The sequence below is a fragment of the Saccostrea echinata genome, unplaced genomic scaffold (genome assembly GCF_033153115.1).
Source record: "Saccostrea echinata isolate AGI-Se365-2 ecotype Australia unplaced genomic scaffold, CSIRO_AGI_Sech_v1 ptg000060l, whole genome shotgun sequence".
Lineage (NCBI taxonomy): Eukaryota > Metazoa > Mollusca > Bivalvia > Ostreida > Ostreidae > Saccostrea > Saccostrea echinata.
This window is the reverse complement of record NW_026889809.1, coordinates 2,452,882-2,471,676: the sequence shown is the minus strand read 5'-3', so window position 1 is coordinate 2,471,676 and position 18,795 is coordinate 2,452,882. Positions and strand designations below refer to the sequence as shown.

General features: G+C 35.0%; 2 protein-coding genes and 1 pseudogene across 2 annotated transcripts in view; 2 read left to right on the top strand and 1 right to left on the bottom strand.

Moving 5' to 3' along the window:
• Positions 1-18,795, top strand: part of LOC133174919 (uncharacterized) — an 81,507-nt gene that overhangs the window by 59,383 nt on the left and 3,329 nt on the right. The gene's annotated exons all lie outside the window — the stretch shown is intronic.
• On the top strand, positions 9,149-18,778 carry LOC133174885 (uncharacterized). Its single transcript, XM_061309990.1, has 5 exons — positions 9,149-9,335; positions 9,566-9,778; positions 11,056-11,174; positions 17,699-17,876; positions 18,654-18,778. The coding sequence occupies exons 1-5, from the start codon at positions 9,218-9,220 to the stop codon at positions 18,776-18,778; spliced, it is 753 nt and encodes a 250-aa protein (XP_061165974.1). The 5' UTR covers positions 9,149-9,217.
• On the bottom strand, positions 15,545-16,567 carry LOC133174886 (uncharacterized; annotated as a pseudogene).

Genomic DNA, 18,795 nt, shown 5'->3' with positions numbered 1-18,795 from the left:
AACTTGCAAAATCTGTTAAACCTTTTGCATAATTTTATTGATTCACTATTACGACTTAGAAAGACCTCATTCAGTTCGATACCGTAATTGAAAAAAAATCATGATGATGATCTTTTTTAGCCTGGAACTTAAAACAAACGGAAAACAAACAAAACAGTATTTATATTTACAATTTGATACATATAGGTTTATATGGAATTATTAATTTGTTTGTTTGTTTTACTTCCCTTTTCGAATTCTTAAATAATATGCTACTAATGACCGGTGGACAGCTGCATTAAGCAGTGATAGATCGTTTCGTGTTAGCACTTACTGCGACATGGGACCTCGATTAACATGGTTTCATCTGAGGAATTCGACTTTTTGTTGCACAGTAGGATTTGAATCCGCGACGTAAGGATCAACTACTTACTCTGAGAGTATAGAGTAAAACGTTCTAACCACTGCACCATTCAGGCAACTATTTAGTATTGATTTACAAGTTTAATGTAATTGCATTGTGACTGATCACGATTGTTAATAATTCTATCTATTGACTATAATCATTTTAGTAATTTTCCATAGAATGCGAAAAAAGGCAAAAGCACGCTACAATAGTACACAGACGTTTTTGTGTACATGTACCATAAAGTTTTCAGCATTTAGTGCAAGCTATATTGCGTATTACAAGCAATCAAACAAAAAAAGAGAAAATGAGGAAAAGTACATAGAAAAAACTCCTAAGCCAATTGAAAAAGAAAAAATAAGAATGCATTTCGACCATCTATTTTCCATTTCTTCATTGCATTTTATTGCATGCATATCTTATTGATTGAGCACATCTGTCTCTGCATGATAAACATTGAGTGTCTTTAGAACTTGTAAATAATTGATATATTTTTAATCCAGATACAACTACACCACATACTACAAGTTCTGGTCTCAGAACAACGAGGGGAAAAACGACGTTAGGGCACCAACTTACAAGTTTATCTCCTGCTGATCCTCAGAACGACAACGATGGTAACTATACCACCCTACTTCATACTTTCTTGGTTAACTTTTTTACCACTGTTTAAATAGAGAGGTTTCTCTACTTACTGGTTTTATCTAAGTTCATTTAAGAAATATTTGGGGGGTTTTTTAAAGCAGCTTTTGAGGGAAAATAAAAATGCTATTTTTTCTCCATTTTATTTAGACTATGTTATAATTCAAAATATTTTGACATACAAATCACAAAATGCAAGTAAGGTAAAGTTGTTTTGCAATGATACTACATCATTGATAACTTCTCTTACAGCTTTTTTGTGTGCAAAATATTTGATTTTTTTTTCCGAATGGAATTTGGAAACCATGTTAGTATCGGTTACAATTAAATGTCAGTTATCTGTTTTGATGCAGAAACACCAGTTTCATCGATGCCTCTAATCATTGGAAGTGTCGTGGGAGGCCTCATTTGTATCATAATTATCGTTACTATTATCATCGTCCTTTTCATTAAGAGAAGGTAAATGCACATGCAGGAATTAATTTTTAATAAGTTGTAAAGATGATTTCTTTACATCAATAAAATTTACATGGAGTTTTTATAATAGTCACCTTGAACATTTATTCAAAAATTTGAAATTATAAACAACAACCAACAACCAACAAAAAACAAAAAAACAAAACAAAGAAACAAAAAAAACAAAACAAAACAAAACAATTAAAAGAGATAAAAATATAGGTACAAACAATACTACAATTCTTACCACAAAAATTTAGATTCATTTGTTTATGCGTTTCTTCAGGATAATATGCGCTTTATATTGTGCTATGCAAGTTTTAAATTTAAAAATGTTATGCTTTTCTAGGCAAATTACTATTGAATATAATTTTTACCCTTTCTAAAAAATCATTACAAGAAAATCATTATTAATTATTTTACTTATCTAAAGTTTAAAAAAAAAATCTAAGCTCAGATCTTTTGTCTTGTCAGACGTCCACATAGAAAAGAGAAACCTCACCCAGCTCCGACAAAGAATATTAATTACAGTGAAATGGAAGAAGACAGGAAAACACATTTTGTAATGGAGAAAGAAGAACCATCACCTACTGTAAACAATACAGACTACGATACTATGTTTTCTGTCAACAAAGAGAAGATAACTGACGATTTTGAAGAGTATGGGAAGTTACTGCCTGATGGTGAGGCTGACGTGTATAATCACACTTGGGATAAACCAATCACAGAACAGCTTACAGATCATGTGTATAGCACTACCTCGTCCGGAAATGACTCAAATGTTTACGATCACATAGATAACTTAACTAAAGTTAATGATGAGAATAGAACATTCTTAACTAGAAATGATGCAAATTTGTAAGATCACACAGAAACTAAATATCAAGACTAAATTGATTGATGGGGATATGGTTTTCAGATATTAAGATAATTTTAGTTTGTCACGTACCTTAACCAAATGGAATATGCTAACAAACTGCAGTTCTTTCCTGAGAATTTCTATTGTTCAAACAAAACAATGTCTATAAACTTTTCAACAAAAAAATGTTTGTTTGTTTGTTTGTATGTTGTTTAACGTCCCTCTTGAGAATTTTTCACTCATATGGAGACGCCACCACTTGCCGGTGGAGAGCTGTAAATTTTGTCCTATGCTCGGCACTTACGGCCATTGAGCAGTGAGGGGTCTTTTTCGTGCCAACACCTACTGCGACACGGGACCTCGGTTTATACGGTCTTATCCGAAGGACCGGTCTCCACGTCCCACAGTGGGATTCGAACCCGCGACGTAAGGATCAACTCCTTACCTCGCGACTCTAGAGCAGACGCTCTAACCACTGCGCCACGCGGGCGACAAAAAAAAAATGTAATTTAGGCCTAATGTTTAGAATTTTTCTTTTCACTAACTTTTGGGCAACCAAATCATGTCAGGTACTACTTTTCAGCCATAACTTTCCAATTTAAGTTGAAAAGAATTTCAGGCATATTTTTTTTTTAAATTTCTATCAATCATATTTACTTTTGATTTGGAAAATTTCAATACCTCTCAATTCTGAAGATTTGATGTTTATTGGCAGTCCAAAATATTGAACTTATGTTTTAAACGGTTGCTGTTTTTACATGTTTAACATGTGTAGCAATTAATCCCTTGTGGTTAAATTATTTTTTAATTTTTTTATATGATCTTTGTGTTAATAATATGTCCTTACTTTAATATATCCAAAGAATGGAGTTCTAAAACGTTATTCTAGTGGGGTTTTTTTTTCATGTTTTAGATTAATTGCATGCAGTTATCCAAAAACTTGAAAAAAAGTCTTTTTTTCCAAACAGAATATGCAGTTCTTTCTTTGGAATGGATACGAACCTTGTAAAAATATTAACATTTATAAGGCCTGATAATGGAAGGTGGCTGCATTTCATTTCCGGAAATTTGGACAATATTAAACTTTTTATTTCCGAAATTTTATAGTTTTCGTTTCCGACATTTTAAAGTTTTCATCTCTGACATTTATCATAAAGTACTTTTCTGACAATGATACCAGAATTCAATACTTTCCCTATAAAATAATCAATTGACATCCAACATAAATAAAGTGCAGTCACATACATATAATTCAAGGGATGTTCATTGTGGTGAACCCTCTTACTGGAGTAATCCTGTATTAGAATTTGTACATAGATACTCATGGGTTTTTTTTCTTTTTCTGTTAAAACGAAAAAATATTTCCAAGTTACTGAGAAGTAGAAATGCTCTAGATATTATTTTTAAATGCTACTCCATCTAGCATTATTCCGATTTCAAATACAATCGCTATATGTTCGATGCAATGACCTTCATTACAAATATATTGCATGTTGATTAAAGTATATGATTCAAATTGCTGTGCCTTTTCATACGTATTCCACTCACAGCAGGCATGACTGATCGACAGGGAATTTTTACTACTCCTTAATCCGGACGTTTCGTCCAACGCACATTGTCCAGATTAATGAAACGTCCATGTTACTGAAACCTACCTGATATATCTAAATAAAAAATGTTCCTAACAATAACAATGAAGCGTCTTGATTAATGAGGTTCCGTTGTATTTTGGTGTACAGTTATTATTTTTTCTAGTCGGTAAACTTCAGGAAAAAGGTAATGATGAAGAACACTGATCGGTCTCAAATAATCTATAAACAATGAAATATGAAGATATCGAACAGTGTTCAATCTCGAAAGTCCAATGAAAGGATACAAATGCAGAGCAAACACGGACCTCAAAATTTAGAGGTGGGATCAGGTGCCATGAAGGAGTGAGCATCCCCTGCTGACCTGTCATACCCGCTGTGTGCTCCTTGTCATGATCGAAAAAAAACAACAGAAAAATCCGTAGACAGCTCAGTGTATAGGTAATGGCCTAACAATTAGTATGAACAACATCAGTCAGCATATGATTTAATGATAGGTTGTATGTGCTGACAAGTCATTGTATCGACCGTGAAACTTTCGAAATGATGACTTCAAACGAGACAGTTGATATCCTTGTTTCATCAACTTGTTTGTCAATAGTTTGCCTCGATTTAGAAATTGTTATTACGTAGAGCATGCTCTGGCGTATTGAATCAACTGAGAGATATAAACTCCGTATGCAGTTGATAAGAATATATTGCTGCATAAGTAAGGGAAGTTGACGATTGAAAAGTTGAAGTCATCACGTTTGTCGTAAAGCTTTGTTGTTAAGTTAATATTAACGTCTTTTTCTAGTAAAATATCTAAATATGAAACAGATGTGTCGAATCTGTGGGGTTTTTTTATTTCAAGTTCACTGGTCGACATATGAATGAAAGTAACTATTGTTAATTGATAATACGTGGTCGATATAACGAAATGTCGAGTTGAAGGCCACAGCAAGTGTTTTCTTCTTTTCATGTAGAAGTTTTTGAATAAATTCTGCTTCATATGAATACATTTTCTGTGAAGAGGGCATAAAACACAGACCCCTGAACATTCTAGAGGTGAGATCAGGTGCCTAGGAGGAGTAAGCATCCCCTTTTGACCGGACACACCCGTCGTGCGCCCTAAGTATTGATCAGGTAGACTAACATTCCGTAGTCAAATTCAGTATAAAAACGAAGACTTTGCAATAGGTTTCAAACAAGTCAGTCAAAATACGCACAAATGATAGATGTGATAGATTATATTTGCTATCAAGGTCATTATAACGACCATAGAATTTATGAAATGCCGAATCAAAACGAGGTTGTTGAAATCCCTGTAACATCAATTTATCTGTTAGGAGCCTGTCTCGGTTTAAAAATTGATCGTACTCGGACAATGCTCTTGAGTATCGAAAAATTTGGGAGATGTAAACACCATATGCAGGTGAAAGCGGGATATTACTAAATAAGGAAAGTTGTGGATGAAATGTATGGAGATAACAGTATTCAAGTTGAAAAGTCCATTAAACAATACAGAATAGGAGCAAAGCAAATACGGATCTCCAAAACATCAGAGGTGGGATCAGGTGCCATGGAGGAGTGAGTATCCTCTGCCGACCGGTCACATCCACCTTGTGCTCCTTGTCATGATCGGGAAATAACGGAAAAATCTGTCGACAATTCAGTATGTAAATAATGACCTAACAATTAGTATGAAAAATGTCACTCAGCATTTGATTCAATGATAAATTGTATTTGCTGGCAAGGTCATTGTATCGACTATAGAACTTTCGAAATGACGACTTTAAACGAGACTGCCGATATTCTTGTTTCATCAACTTGTTCGTCAATAATTAACCTCGTTTTAGAAATTGTACATACGTAGAGCATGCTTTTGCATATCGAATCAATTGAGAGATATATACCCTGTATGCAGGCGATGAAGGTATATTACTGCATAAGTAAGGGAAGGTGACGATTGAAAAGTTAAAGTCATCACGTTTATCATAAAGCTTTGTTGTTAGATTAACATTAACGTCTTTTCAAGTAAAATATCCAAATATGAAACAGATGTGTCAGACTCTGTGGTATCCTTTATGTCAAGCTCACCGGGATATATCGTATCGACATAAGAATGGAAATAACCATTGTTAAGTGACAATACGTCGTCGATATATTTAAATGTCGAGTTGAAGGCCACAGCAAGTGTTTTCTTCTTTTCACGTATAAGATTTTGGACAAATTGTGCTTCATATGAATACAAAAAAGGGTCTTCTAATAACGGGGGCAATTGGTACCATGGGAATTGCAATAGATTGTTGGAAGACCTTATCTCCAAAAACCTCAAAGATATTGTCAATCAGAAACTCAAGCATCTTTTTAATATCATCTTCAGGGTACTTGTGTGTTGAAAGTTAAAGGCATCACGTTTATCATAAAGCTTTATTGTTAGATTATCATTAGTATTTATTCTTTTATTGACATATTTAAGCTTAAGGATATTATCTTCCGATACACGTGGCGGCTTAAAGAACCTGTACTGAGCAACAACCATGATCACAAGCTCTAGCTTGTATTTTTCAGTTGAAGAATCTTCGTATAGACTTGCTTTAGCTTCTTCAAGTAGTCCATTCTAAACTTTCAAGGGACTTGAGTAAAGTTTGGTGCAAAAGTTATGGAGACCTAACTGTTTATTTACGTAAGGTGAAAGTGAATAAAATGAGACATCATGTACATTTGGTCTAATGTATGACCGATATCCATGTATTGTTACAAAGTCCCATCACATTCTCATTGGCGCACTGTGTGCATGAAAAATTACCTACATTATTTATGTGGTCATTGCAACAATATGGAAGTGCAGTGCCTAGTTTCCTGATCCAGTATTCTTCTCGTTTCAACAGAATGGAGTACTTAAGGTCAAGAAGTAGTAAATGACTTTAGACTGTCTTTTTGGTGCTAGATCCATTGAGACTTCATAATCAATTTCAACTTTCTTTTCCCCGTACTTTACGGCTCTAATAGAATTATGTAGAAAATAAAGTATTTTCATGGAGTTCAATTTGAAATCATGTGAAAAGTAATCCCGATACCTATATTCAATTTTATATGATTTTAAAGCAGAGGCCAAGAACATACAATTTACCGTTTTCTGAGAGACCGTAGGCAATCTGGATACATTTCCTTTGTCTGATATGGAAAAAACTCCCGTATTCATGGCTGGTTTTCTTAATTTTTCATTAAAAATGACAGTTTAAAATATGATTTTTCATCTTGTTTACCTACAAATAATGCCCCGAAACACCTTACTTGACCAAGCTAAAGTTATAAAGTATCATTAAAAGAATTTATTTCTCAGAGTTGAGAAATCTGTAAGCACCTTTCATTCACTAGATCTTGACCTTAACGTGGTTCTATTGGTTGGATGAAATTTTTCCCGAAATATTCTAACCCTTCATTAAAAAGATATATTGTGGTCAGGCTAATTAAATGTTATAGAGATGCTGATGGCCCCCATGATTTATTTGAAACATATGCCCCGATTTCTCATCTTGAGTGAGCCCTTTGTTTTCCTAACATGAATCAGTCTGCATAGAGAACATTCAATTCCATAGGAGACATTTGAAATTTTTAAAGTCAAATTTTCCAAGTTTTAGTATAAAATCGTTGACAGATGAAGTTGCTATGAAACGAAGTACTTGTTCTCAAAAATACTTGATATCAAATGTGGCCTAATTTGTGGGAGTGGTATTTTTTTTCAAACTTTTCTATCCCTCAAAAAAATAAAATAGAATGGCTGGCGGAATTAAAGTGTTGATTAAACCATCTTAATGGCCAATATTGCTTATTTCCAGTCTTTTCCACATTTTCAACGATATGATTGTCAACAGTAACAAATGTCTCCCTTCTATAATAAATCAGTCAAACATTATAACTGTATTTTAGAAGAAATTGGCTTTTATTCTACTTTTGGAAATCCAACTTATACTTGCAGTTCACTATCTGAAGATGAAATTTTTCAAAATCACATTTCAGAATTTAAAACTTATTAGCAGACCTATTTTGTATTCATATGAAGCAGAATTTGTTCAAGAACTTCTACATGAGAAGAAGAAAACACTTGCTGTGACCTTTAACTCGACATTTCGATATATCGAGAACGTATTATCAATTGACAATAGTTATTTCATTCTTATGTCGACTCGATATATCCCTGTGAGTTTGAAATAAAAGATACCACAGATTCTGACACATCATATTTAGATATTGTACTAGAAAGAGACGTTAATGGTAATCTAACAACAAGGTTTTATGATACACGTGATAACTTCAACTTTTCAATCGTCAACTTCCCTTACTTATGCAGCATTATACCATCATCATTTGCATATGGGGTGTAGATTTCTCAGTTGATTCGATACGCAAGATCATGCTCTACGTATGAACAATTTCTAAAACGAGGTGAATTATTGACAAACAAGTTGATAAAACAAGAACATCAACAGTCTCGTTTAAAGTCATCATTTCGTAATTTCTCACGTTTTCATACGAATTGTTAGACAATTATTTACCCACTGAATTGTCGACGGTTTTTTCCGTTATTTACTGATCATGACAAGGAGCACATAGCGGGTGTGACCGGTCGGCAGGGGATGCTCACTCCTCCATTGCACCTTATCCCACCTCTTTTTGGAGGTCCGTGTTTACTCTGCTCCCGATTTGTATTGTTTAATCGACTTTCGAGCTTGAATACTGTTCGTTATCTGCATGTTTCTTACTTTATCATAAAAAGGTTTAGTATTGCATTGCAGTATATTTCAAGTTGAAGTCTTCAACCTGTTTTTCCTATAGATATTCCCGAAATATTATTTTCAAACTTTTCAATTATAAACAAACCTTACAGAACACACCCTTTCTCGATCTGTTAAAAAATAGAAACCGGAAGGGACAAAAGAATTAAACTTTCAGGATATAAGTAGTTTATTATGAATAATTTCTTATGAAAAACAGAAACAATTTATTTTAAAATTTCCTTCGAAAATTCAAGACATAATTATTCGGGTTATTTTCTTTCAGAACACATCAAATCTTTTTTTGGGCATTTATTGCTCCGAAGTAGATATAAACTGAGTATTTGTGTTACATCACTGCCATCATATTTATCGAACGGAAATAACCACCACCGAAATGGGAAACTTCCTTATTTGACATTGGAGTTCATCACCATTTGGCCTAAAAGTGCATCATTGACTAAAAAGTCGTATGATTAAACTATTAAAGTATTCTTTATTGTAAAGAATTTGAAATTGACGACATATGGGAATACTAACGTCAAGATCAGCAATGAAACCCTACGTTCCTCGAGGACTTGACTTTTTCCTGATCTGGATTCTATTTCAAAAGGCTGATTCTTTTCTTAAAAGTGGCAGAAAAGGTGGAATTTTTTAAAAATAACTTATTCCCTTATGGTAGAAATTATTGACTGATAACAAACTCACATGAACATGTGAAAATAATACAACTCGTTAAAATTGTAAACATCGATTTTGACAAAAATAACTCGTCGTGACAAGACTCTAGACTAAAGCAATATCAAACAAAATACAAGTTAGAAAACAGAATGTAATTAACTAGAATGTAATTTATTATTTATGCCCTGATTAGGATTTTATTTGGAGCACACCCTGAATAACTGGACACAAGCTTCAGAGAGTTGTAACCTGGTGGTGTCCAATAGATCACTCTTTATTGGTCTTCCAATCACAGATATTCCAATTCTCAAATCTACAACCTCCGATCAATCTATAGAGCTTCAACAGAGTGGTCTTCATTGGATAGGCGCTACAGGGACATTCACACCATGGTTTGAACTGCTTGGTGAATTAATGTTTATTAGAAGATTTTTCTGCTTCTGTACTATAGCTTTATATCTTACTAAGTGTTTCCTTATGCAGGAACTTGCCATGGTTTCAACTACTAGGTAAATTAATGTTTATGAAAGATAGAACTCTTGCTTTAGCTTTATATCGTCTAACTTTATATTTGTTAATATATGTGGAATGAAATCCTTCCACGAATTTTTATAGCACATCTGTGGAACACCAATTTATTAGATCTGTTGAAATACCTTTAATATATTCTATATCAATAAATATTGAACAAAGTCGGAAGATTAACCAAGATCAAAAGTCCAGTGAAACTATAAAAAATTGTGAGCGGAGCAAACACAGACCTCTTAATGCAAAAGGTGAAGATAACAAACATATAAAAATATTAAAAGCTGGGACTAGGTGCCATGAAGGAATAAACATCCCATGTCAACCGATCACAGGCACTGTGTGTTCCTTGTCAAATTCGGGTAAAAATCGAAATTCAATTCAATGTGAAAATAATGGCCTTATAATTTGGTGAAAAACGTCAGTCAACATTTGATTTAACGATAAACTGTATTTGATAAAAAGGACATTGTATCGACCATAGAATTTTCGAAATGTTGTCTATAAACGACACTGTTCATATCCTTGTATCATCAACTTATTTGTTAAAAGCTTGCCTCATTTTCGTAAGTAGAACATTCTCCTGCGTATAAAATCAAATAGGAAACATAAAATTCGGTGATGACGGTATATCACTACATGATCAAGCAAAATCAAGCATTCTGAGAATATTGCATAAGGCATATTATTCCCCTACTGGAAAATGAAATCACCGATATGGGACTAATAAGGAAAACTGACGAAAGAAAAGTTGAAGTCTTAGTGTTTATCACCAAGTTCAGTTGATAATTGGCCATCTATGTCTTTCTTAAGTAAATAACGGGATATAAAAATGTGTCAGACTCAATGGTGTCTTTTATTTCGAGTTCAAAGGGATATATTGAATCAATATAGGAAAAGACATGAAACCTGTGTGCAAAAAAGGAATCACGATAACCATTGGAACCGAGAGAAAAATAACGTGGAATGAAAATTATAAGCATGTCATCGTGCTAATGCTTTAAAGGAGAAAGCTCATTTTGAAATAATTAAAACTATTTCTCTTTTTAAAAAAAAGACCAAGTTAAGTTTCTTAGACTTATATCATGAATCTTTTAGCACGTCTTTGAATGCTCCAAAATCAATACTAGCATTAAATAAGTTTCCCTTTAATTCCAGGTTGCTTTCTGTATAAATTCGTTGAGAAGAACGCGAGTATCACTGATTCTACATCAATTACCAGCCCATTCACAAAGTGTTATGAGATATGTAAAGAATATTCCTTTTTTGGGATAAACGTAAGTACGAGTATTGGTTCTACTTTAACTTTCAGCCTTCTTACTAGATGTCATCAACTGTGTGAACATTACCCTATATTTATGATGAAATATAATGACGATCAAACGGAAACTATAAGGTTATAATCAGGTGCTTAGGAGAATTATAAACCCCCTTTTGACCAGTCATACCCACCATGAACCCTATGTATTGATCAGGTAGACGAAATATTCCATAGTCATATTTAGTAGAAAACAAAGGCATAACAATTAAGATAACACAAACACGTCAACCAAAATATGACCCATTATAGGTTCTATTTGCTAACAAGTTTAGTGAAACATTCAGATGTGGCAGACTCTGCGGTGTCATTTATTTCAAGTTCACTGGGATATATCGAGTCGGCGTATGAATGGAAGTAACTATTGTTAATTGATAAAAAGTCGTCCATATTACTGAATTTCGAGTTGAATGCCAATGCAAGTGCTTTTTTTTCTTTTCGTGTAGAATTTCCTTTTAATAAATTATATATGATATGAATTTTAAAAAAAAGATCGGCTGATAAAGGAACACAATTATAAAAGATGAAAGTTAACAGGGAGTGCCAGTATACCCAGTAAATAAAGTAAGTAAGTACAACAAGAAAATATCAAACTGAATTTGTTTTTATTTGGCTGAATGGGCCATGGCCGCTTAAAATGAGGGAGCCGAGGCATCAATATATAGCCTTATATGGCATCCCTTAAAATGCAAATGGTGAACCCTGGGAACAGATGTTCACAGCATAATAATTGAGTTTCAGACAAAATAATCGGATATATATCAAGCAAGTCCATTGAGCCTACTGGTAAGCCTGAAAGCCGCCACGAGACTTTGCGGTGGCATAGTCTGCGCCACCAGTAGCTTCGATAGAAAAACCCCCATCCCCAAACAAAACAAATAATGTATTCCCAATTAACAGCAAGAAAAAATTGCAGTTTGCCAAGACAAATTTTTTTTATGGCGAAAGCATCGCCTGCATTGCAAATTTCAACAAAACTGGTTGTGTAAATGAAAATGAGTAGCACTCATAAATTCAATGCAGCCACCAATTTGTGGCAAACTATGACCCACTAATTAGTCATAGCGCAGCCAAGGCCCAAACTCCCCTAGTTTTGGTGACGATTTTTCAGAAGGATTTGTTAAAAATGTCTGCAAGCCTTGTTGAAGGCGATACAAAAACATACGGTTGCCAAGCTCGGACAAGTGCACTCCATCGGGAGCAAACAATTCTGGACTTGTCAATTGGATTTCGGGATAGCGAATATACTTCCCCCCGGACCTAATTAATGTCGTAGCAATGAAACTATTCAGGCGTTTTCTACCCTTGTCCAAGGCTTTTTGGTTAATACCGCCACGCCAATGCTGGCGGGGGAGGATTTGAGACCACACTAAAATGGTATCTGGCAACAGCTTAGCCAAGCTGACCAAGGTTGTGTTAATTTTTAATCTTAATTTGATTGACTTGTCACCCCTAGCATCAGGAATATTGTTGCCTCCACAATGCAATACTAAAATCTGAGGAGGGATCTTCTAATTTTAATAAGAATTTAACCTTTGGCATAACTTCAGCCCATCTCATACCCCCCTTACCCTGCCAAAATATGGATGCATGATGCCTTTTTAGTTCAAGGTTGGCTCTAAAATCTGATTGCCTTGCCTGGCAAAAGGCCCTTTTAACAATGGAAGAACCCACAATCCAAATTCTAATATCTACAATACAAAATTGAGTTGAAAAACAAGAAAAAAGGAACAATACAAAAATTTCTGTACACAATATTTCATTTCTACACCTGAGCATACATAAAAGAAAAACTGTATTCTTAGTCAGTAAAGGTAAAGCTACCTTAACTTGCTGAACTGCACATTTTGCACCATATGACATTTAAAAGCTCATTTTCTAAAATAACGGTACATACATTGAGATTTCCAACGACCCTTGACCGCTATATCTTGCTGACTGGTACCACTAGCCCAAGCATGGGAAGCAGCACCAATACGGAAGGAATGGGTCTTGTAAGTTTTAGTATCTAAGCCTAACATTTCTATAGCCTTTTTAAATACAGACTCTGCCTGATACCTGGTCACTGGACAGCCCGACAGATGAATGAAAAAAGCCCCATAAGCATGTGGTCTTAAAAGTAAATATTTGCGCAGAAACTGAATTGGGCAGATTGGACTAGAAGGAATTAATGTGATTGTGGCCCCATTCCCTTCTTGATCAGTTTTGGAGTGACTTAAGGACATTACAATAGTATTGTTGGTTGTTAATCTGACATCACCTGCTTGGATAGCATGACCGGGTTGGTCTTTAGAATCCTGAACGAGCTCTCCAATTCTAAAGTAACCAAAAAATGCCGAGCAAAACAGTGCACTAAATAACACCGACTCATAGTCAGATCTACATACTTGGGGGAGGATAGACAAAATGCTTTGAAGTATGTTGATAGTGATAGGTTTGCGAATGTCCTTCCTAGCGCTAACGCGACCCCACCCAAGTAGAACCTTCTGTAACATAAACGATTTTGTTGTATCTAGTAAACCTTGGATTTTGCAAAAATAAGATATTGCAGCCATATATGTTTTAACTGTGCTTGGTGAGAACTGCTTAAATGAAAGATAAGCTACAAAATGAATTAGGTCTTTAGAATTTGGTGGCCAACATTGATTACACTTGTACACTTCGCAGAAATAACTGAACTGCTGCAATGCTGTCTGATATAGCTTTTCCGTGTTTACGGATAGGGAAAAGTTTAACAATTCTTGGGCTCGATGTTGTAGATGAGTCTGAGAAATGATTCTGGGACTGTCGTAGGTAGTCGGTCGGCTTCTGGAAAGACCTGTCTGAATCTGTGCCACTGAAGACGAGAAAGAGAATCAGCCTTAACATTTTTCACTCCCCTAATATGCTGCCCTTTAAATTGAATATTGTGCATGAGGCCCTTCAAGACCAAAACCCTTAAGAGATGCATAACTCTGGGTGATTTGGATGTTTTAGTATTTAAAATAGTGACAAGTGCAATATTGTCAGTATGTAAAATAACTCCCTTTTCCCCCAACTGATCTCCCCAAATAGACAATGCCATTGCTATGGGTACCAGTTCCAAAAAGGTAATGTCCCTTAAAATGCTAGTCCCTTGCCAAGATTCTGGCCATGTTAAAAAAGCCCAATGAGTTCCAAAAATAGCCCCACATCCTAGTTTATCCGAACCAGCGCTATCTGTATACAACTCTAATTGAAAGTCACTGACCCAGTCTACTTGTCTATATGATGTTGTACCATTGAAAGTTTCTAGGAACATTAGCCAAATTTGTATATCTTGCTTCATTTCCTGAGTAACGCGTCTCTTGTGATAAGGCTTGCTAAGCCCAACAGTGGCATCATACAAGCGCCTGATGAATGCTCGACCCGCTGGAATTGCCCTAATGCAGAAATTTAGAAGGCCAGTGAGGGACTGGATTTCCCTAAGTGTAACTTTTTTACGAGATAGGAAATAACTGAGCTGATCATAAAGCTGACCCAGCTTCTCTGAGGGGATACTAACAGTCTCTGTGACTGTATCAATTTCCAAGCCTAAAAATACCAATTTTTTGTAGGACCTAAGGTTTTTTCGTGGGCTAATGGGACCCACAAATCATTGCATAGATTGGTAAATGTTGAGACTAAATAATGACGCCTGCTAGTAAAAAATCATCCAAATAGTGGACTACATTATCAGATTGACTCTTTTGTTTTAAACACCATTCCAGAAAGGAAGCAAACTTTTCAAATTTAGCACAACTCACAGAGCAGCCAAATGGCATACACTTGTCGATATAAATACTGCTGTTGATTTTGTACCCTAGCAACTCAAAATCAGAGGGATGAACTGGTAGCAAACGGAAAGCATTCTTAATGTCTAAACGAGCCATAAAAGTTCCTGGACCTAACTTTTCCAACATTCTCAAAGCTTCATCAAATGATGTGTATTTAACTGAACAATAATGAGGATCAATGAAGTCATTCACACTATCACCAACTGGGTGGGAAAAATGATGAATAAGACGAAATGTACCATCTTTTTTAGGTACCATACCTATGGGGGAAAGTATTAGGTTGAGAAATGGAGGGCAGAAAAATGGGCCAGCAACCCGACCTAAACTTATTTCTTTATTGACTAATTGTATGGCTTCTGTAGTAAGTGAATTCAAAGACTTCAGATTTCTACAGTTGTATGGCTGTCTAGGACCTTGGTAATTTAATTTAAAACCAAATTGAAACCCTTGCAATAGTTCATGTGCATTTTCTGTGTCAGGATAATTAGTCAAACAATCTGATAAAACTGAAGTCTTGATTGGACTGTAAGCAATACTACTGATGTCTAACTGGTGTTGAGGAGGGGGTTCTGAAACTGCTAGTAGCTGGCTTGACTGTTGATTGAGCACGCCAGGTTGACTGAGAGTTCCCAGATCTAAAATTTGATGAATTTCTAGTAGTGGTTCTACACATTGTAAAGGGATGGGGTTGTGAACATAAAATGCACCAGTGCCTATATTGGCAGTTTTGCTTTGAACAATAACCCTTTTAGTTGAAATCGTAACACTTTAACGGTTGGGATGGCTGAATAGCAGGCTGTCGGTGAAGAGCATTGTTATACATGTAAAGGAGCCAAAGCTCCTGATCAACTGATGCAAATGACATTGAAGGGTTGCACTCTTTCTTCAATCTGAATTGAATGTCATAGTCCCGCCAACCCAGGCCATTAACCCGGCTTGCCCTGAGACGTATTGTGTGGATATATTTAAACAGAGCAGCGTTTTCCATGGGGCGAGCCAGCACATAAATGGCTGCATAGACAAGAAATGCATCTGTCCACATTTGGATGTCAGTAATGGGTTTTAATTTAGATTTTGATGATAAAGCCAAATTGCCATTTTGCAGTGAGAAATATCTAGTATCATCGTGGGGGTCAGTTTCGAGCTTATTGTTGATCAATGACGCTAAATTAACATATTCGCCATTGGCAATTTTGAGTTTAATATTGTTGGATACATTATGCCCCAAATCATTATCATAACTAGAAACTCTTATTTTCGCATTGGATGAAGGACTACCTTCTGTCCCCTGAGGTTGGACTGGGTCTTCTCGCTCAGACAAAATTGTGGAAATGCGTTGAGCCAGATCCTGAAGTTGGTAGGGTGGCATAACGTTGGTAGGCATTATCGTGGGTGCAGTAGCCTGTACATCAGAAGGGCAATTGATAGGCTGGACTGTTCCGTCCGTGATGCTCGCCGACGGAGGAACTTCGGAAATTGTCTCCAGACGAGGCTCTCGTCTCCCTGCTCGTTTCCGTGGCTGAGCCTGGGTCTGACTCGCCGTCTTTCGCTTAGGCATTTCGAATCTCGAAATATAACCAAAGAGAAAATCTGTTAACCATGGGTTGTCATCAAACTTTAATGTAATATGACTACTGAACTTTGAATGCACGTGTACATGAGTGCCTGTTAAAATCAACAAATATCTACGAAAATTGTTAGCAATTACAATTTCTTGACAAAAAAGTAAAGGTATTAGCTAAAAACAATCGAAAATTCACACCACTGTAAAATTCCGTCCTTACCTTTGAAAACGTCTGCTTCGACTGATAATGAATCTGTGCACTTATGACGTAAGCAAAATGTGTTGAGGTGAAGACTAATTGATGCAGGACCAAAATAAACAATCCCAAAACACCGTATTTATAAAAATTAATAGTTTTTCCCTTTGATAAATGGATTTAACCTTTATGGGTGAAATCCGATTAGCGCCATATTCCAACAGTTTGATCTCAAAAGACTACATCATTGTTGTCAATGAGGATTTCTAGCATTCTTTTAAAGGGCATAGACACAGAGTTAGTTCAATATTTTCTTAAATTTTCTGTATTATATCATGACTTATATGTTGCTTTAGCATTTTACATGGAAATATAATTTTAAAAAATTATTTTATCGGTGGAACGTAAACATTAACAATAACAGAGCTCGTGCCCTGTTTATTATACAGTTTACGTTCCATCGGGTGTGGTCAATTTGTTAAACTCTTCACACATCACTAAGCACGGACTGACAATACTGGTGAGTTGGTTTTGCTTTCTCACATTTCTACTCTGAATTTTCTGGATTATATCTTTTAGTTTTTTACATTAATACACAACAAAATGTCTACTTTTCTTAAGTATTAAGGATAAAGTTTACTTTGTGAAAGTGCAGGATATTACCTTCAATTCTGTGTCTATGCCCCTTTAATATCAACTTCTTCGGAATATGTACTCGTGTGTAGAATCAGAGTGATTTTTTACAAAGTTTGACTGGTCCTAGATCAACAACCAGACCACTCAACTAATGTTATCTGTTATATAAATATTATCCTTTTCTTGACATTATCTCTTGACTTATTGGGACCAGCATATTCAGCATATAAATCTTAAATGATAGAGTAAAATTAAACAGAAAAAAGATCTGTTTTGTTTTCATTTTTTCGTAGGATGCAATTTGTTTCTGTGCAGAGAATGCGACTTTTGGAAAAGTACTCAACAGCACATGTGTATTAAGTAATTCCTTCAATTTCAAGACCGATATAATTGGAACCAGCAAAACGGTTTATAATTATATTTACCGTGGATTTGCTGTTTATAGAAAAGTGGAACGTATCGCAAATTTAGGTAAAAATTTCTTTCAAATTACAAAAAGAAACTGTATTGATTTGTTGAATCCTCTTAAAAAGCCAAAATAAGGCTGAAACATTGCCGACTCGGTGTTTGCAATAATCAATCAATCAATAAATCAATATTAAAAAGATTTGTTTGTTAAGAAAGTTTTGTATACTAATTCCATTCTAATATTGTTGTTAACTGTGTTGTTCTTCTCCTTCTTTGTGAAAGAGATTCACATCTTATTAACCTAAAGTACTTTTTAAGAAAATTAATTTCAAAATCAGGTTTGGGATCTTAACTATTCTTTTAGGACCTGGATTAAGGTTAAGTCTTTTAACTTTTCCCTTATGTATGTCCTTTGCATTGTTTTCTTTGGGGTTTTTTTCAATTGCTACAGAAAAAAAACTTTATTCGACAAATAACGAAAATAAAAAGATAAACGATGTGTATAGAGTAGAATGAATTACTTCGGCCACAACCACAGAAAGTAAAGGCAAAGGCAAATGTTCTCTAAATGCACTGTACATAAAGTATTATGCGACAATGAGATAATGCCAATTCTCTAGAAATATTCATTTCCACGGGCCCGGGCTATTCTTCACATTTTTTTTTCAAATGTATCCGCTACAAATGATGGTTTCTGCAGCAATCTACCACATAACTACTTATTATAAAGATTTTAACTGTCTCTTCGAGCTAATTCAAGAGCTGAATATCTTATTTCTTATAAACAATAACAATTCTACAAAATAAAAAACACCATTCTAGCAGTGTTTTTCTTTGTAGAAGACACTCTAGGTGAATGTCTGATAGAGACTGACGATCGAATTGAGACATATCCTTATCATATCATATATTGTCATTGCACCTTAATTTCAAACTTTCTTCAGAATTCCTCGATCATTATTTGATGATGCCTTCGACAAGT

Excerpts from the sequence above, each read along its gene's own strand:
- LOC133174885 (XM_061309990.1), top strand. The coding sequence starts at position 9,218 with ATGGGAATACTAACGTCAAGATCAGCAATGAAACCCTACGTTCCTCGA. Across the intron at positions 9,779-11,055 it reads ACCATGGTTTGAACTGCTTG|GTTGCTTTCTGTATAAATTC; the intron begins GTGAATTAATGT and ends CTTTAATTCCAG. Across the intron at positions 17,877-18,653 it reads GGAACGTATCGCAAATTTAG|AAGACACTCTAGGTGAATGT; the intron begins GTAAAAATTTCT and ends TTTTCTTTGTAG.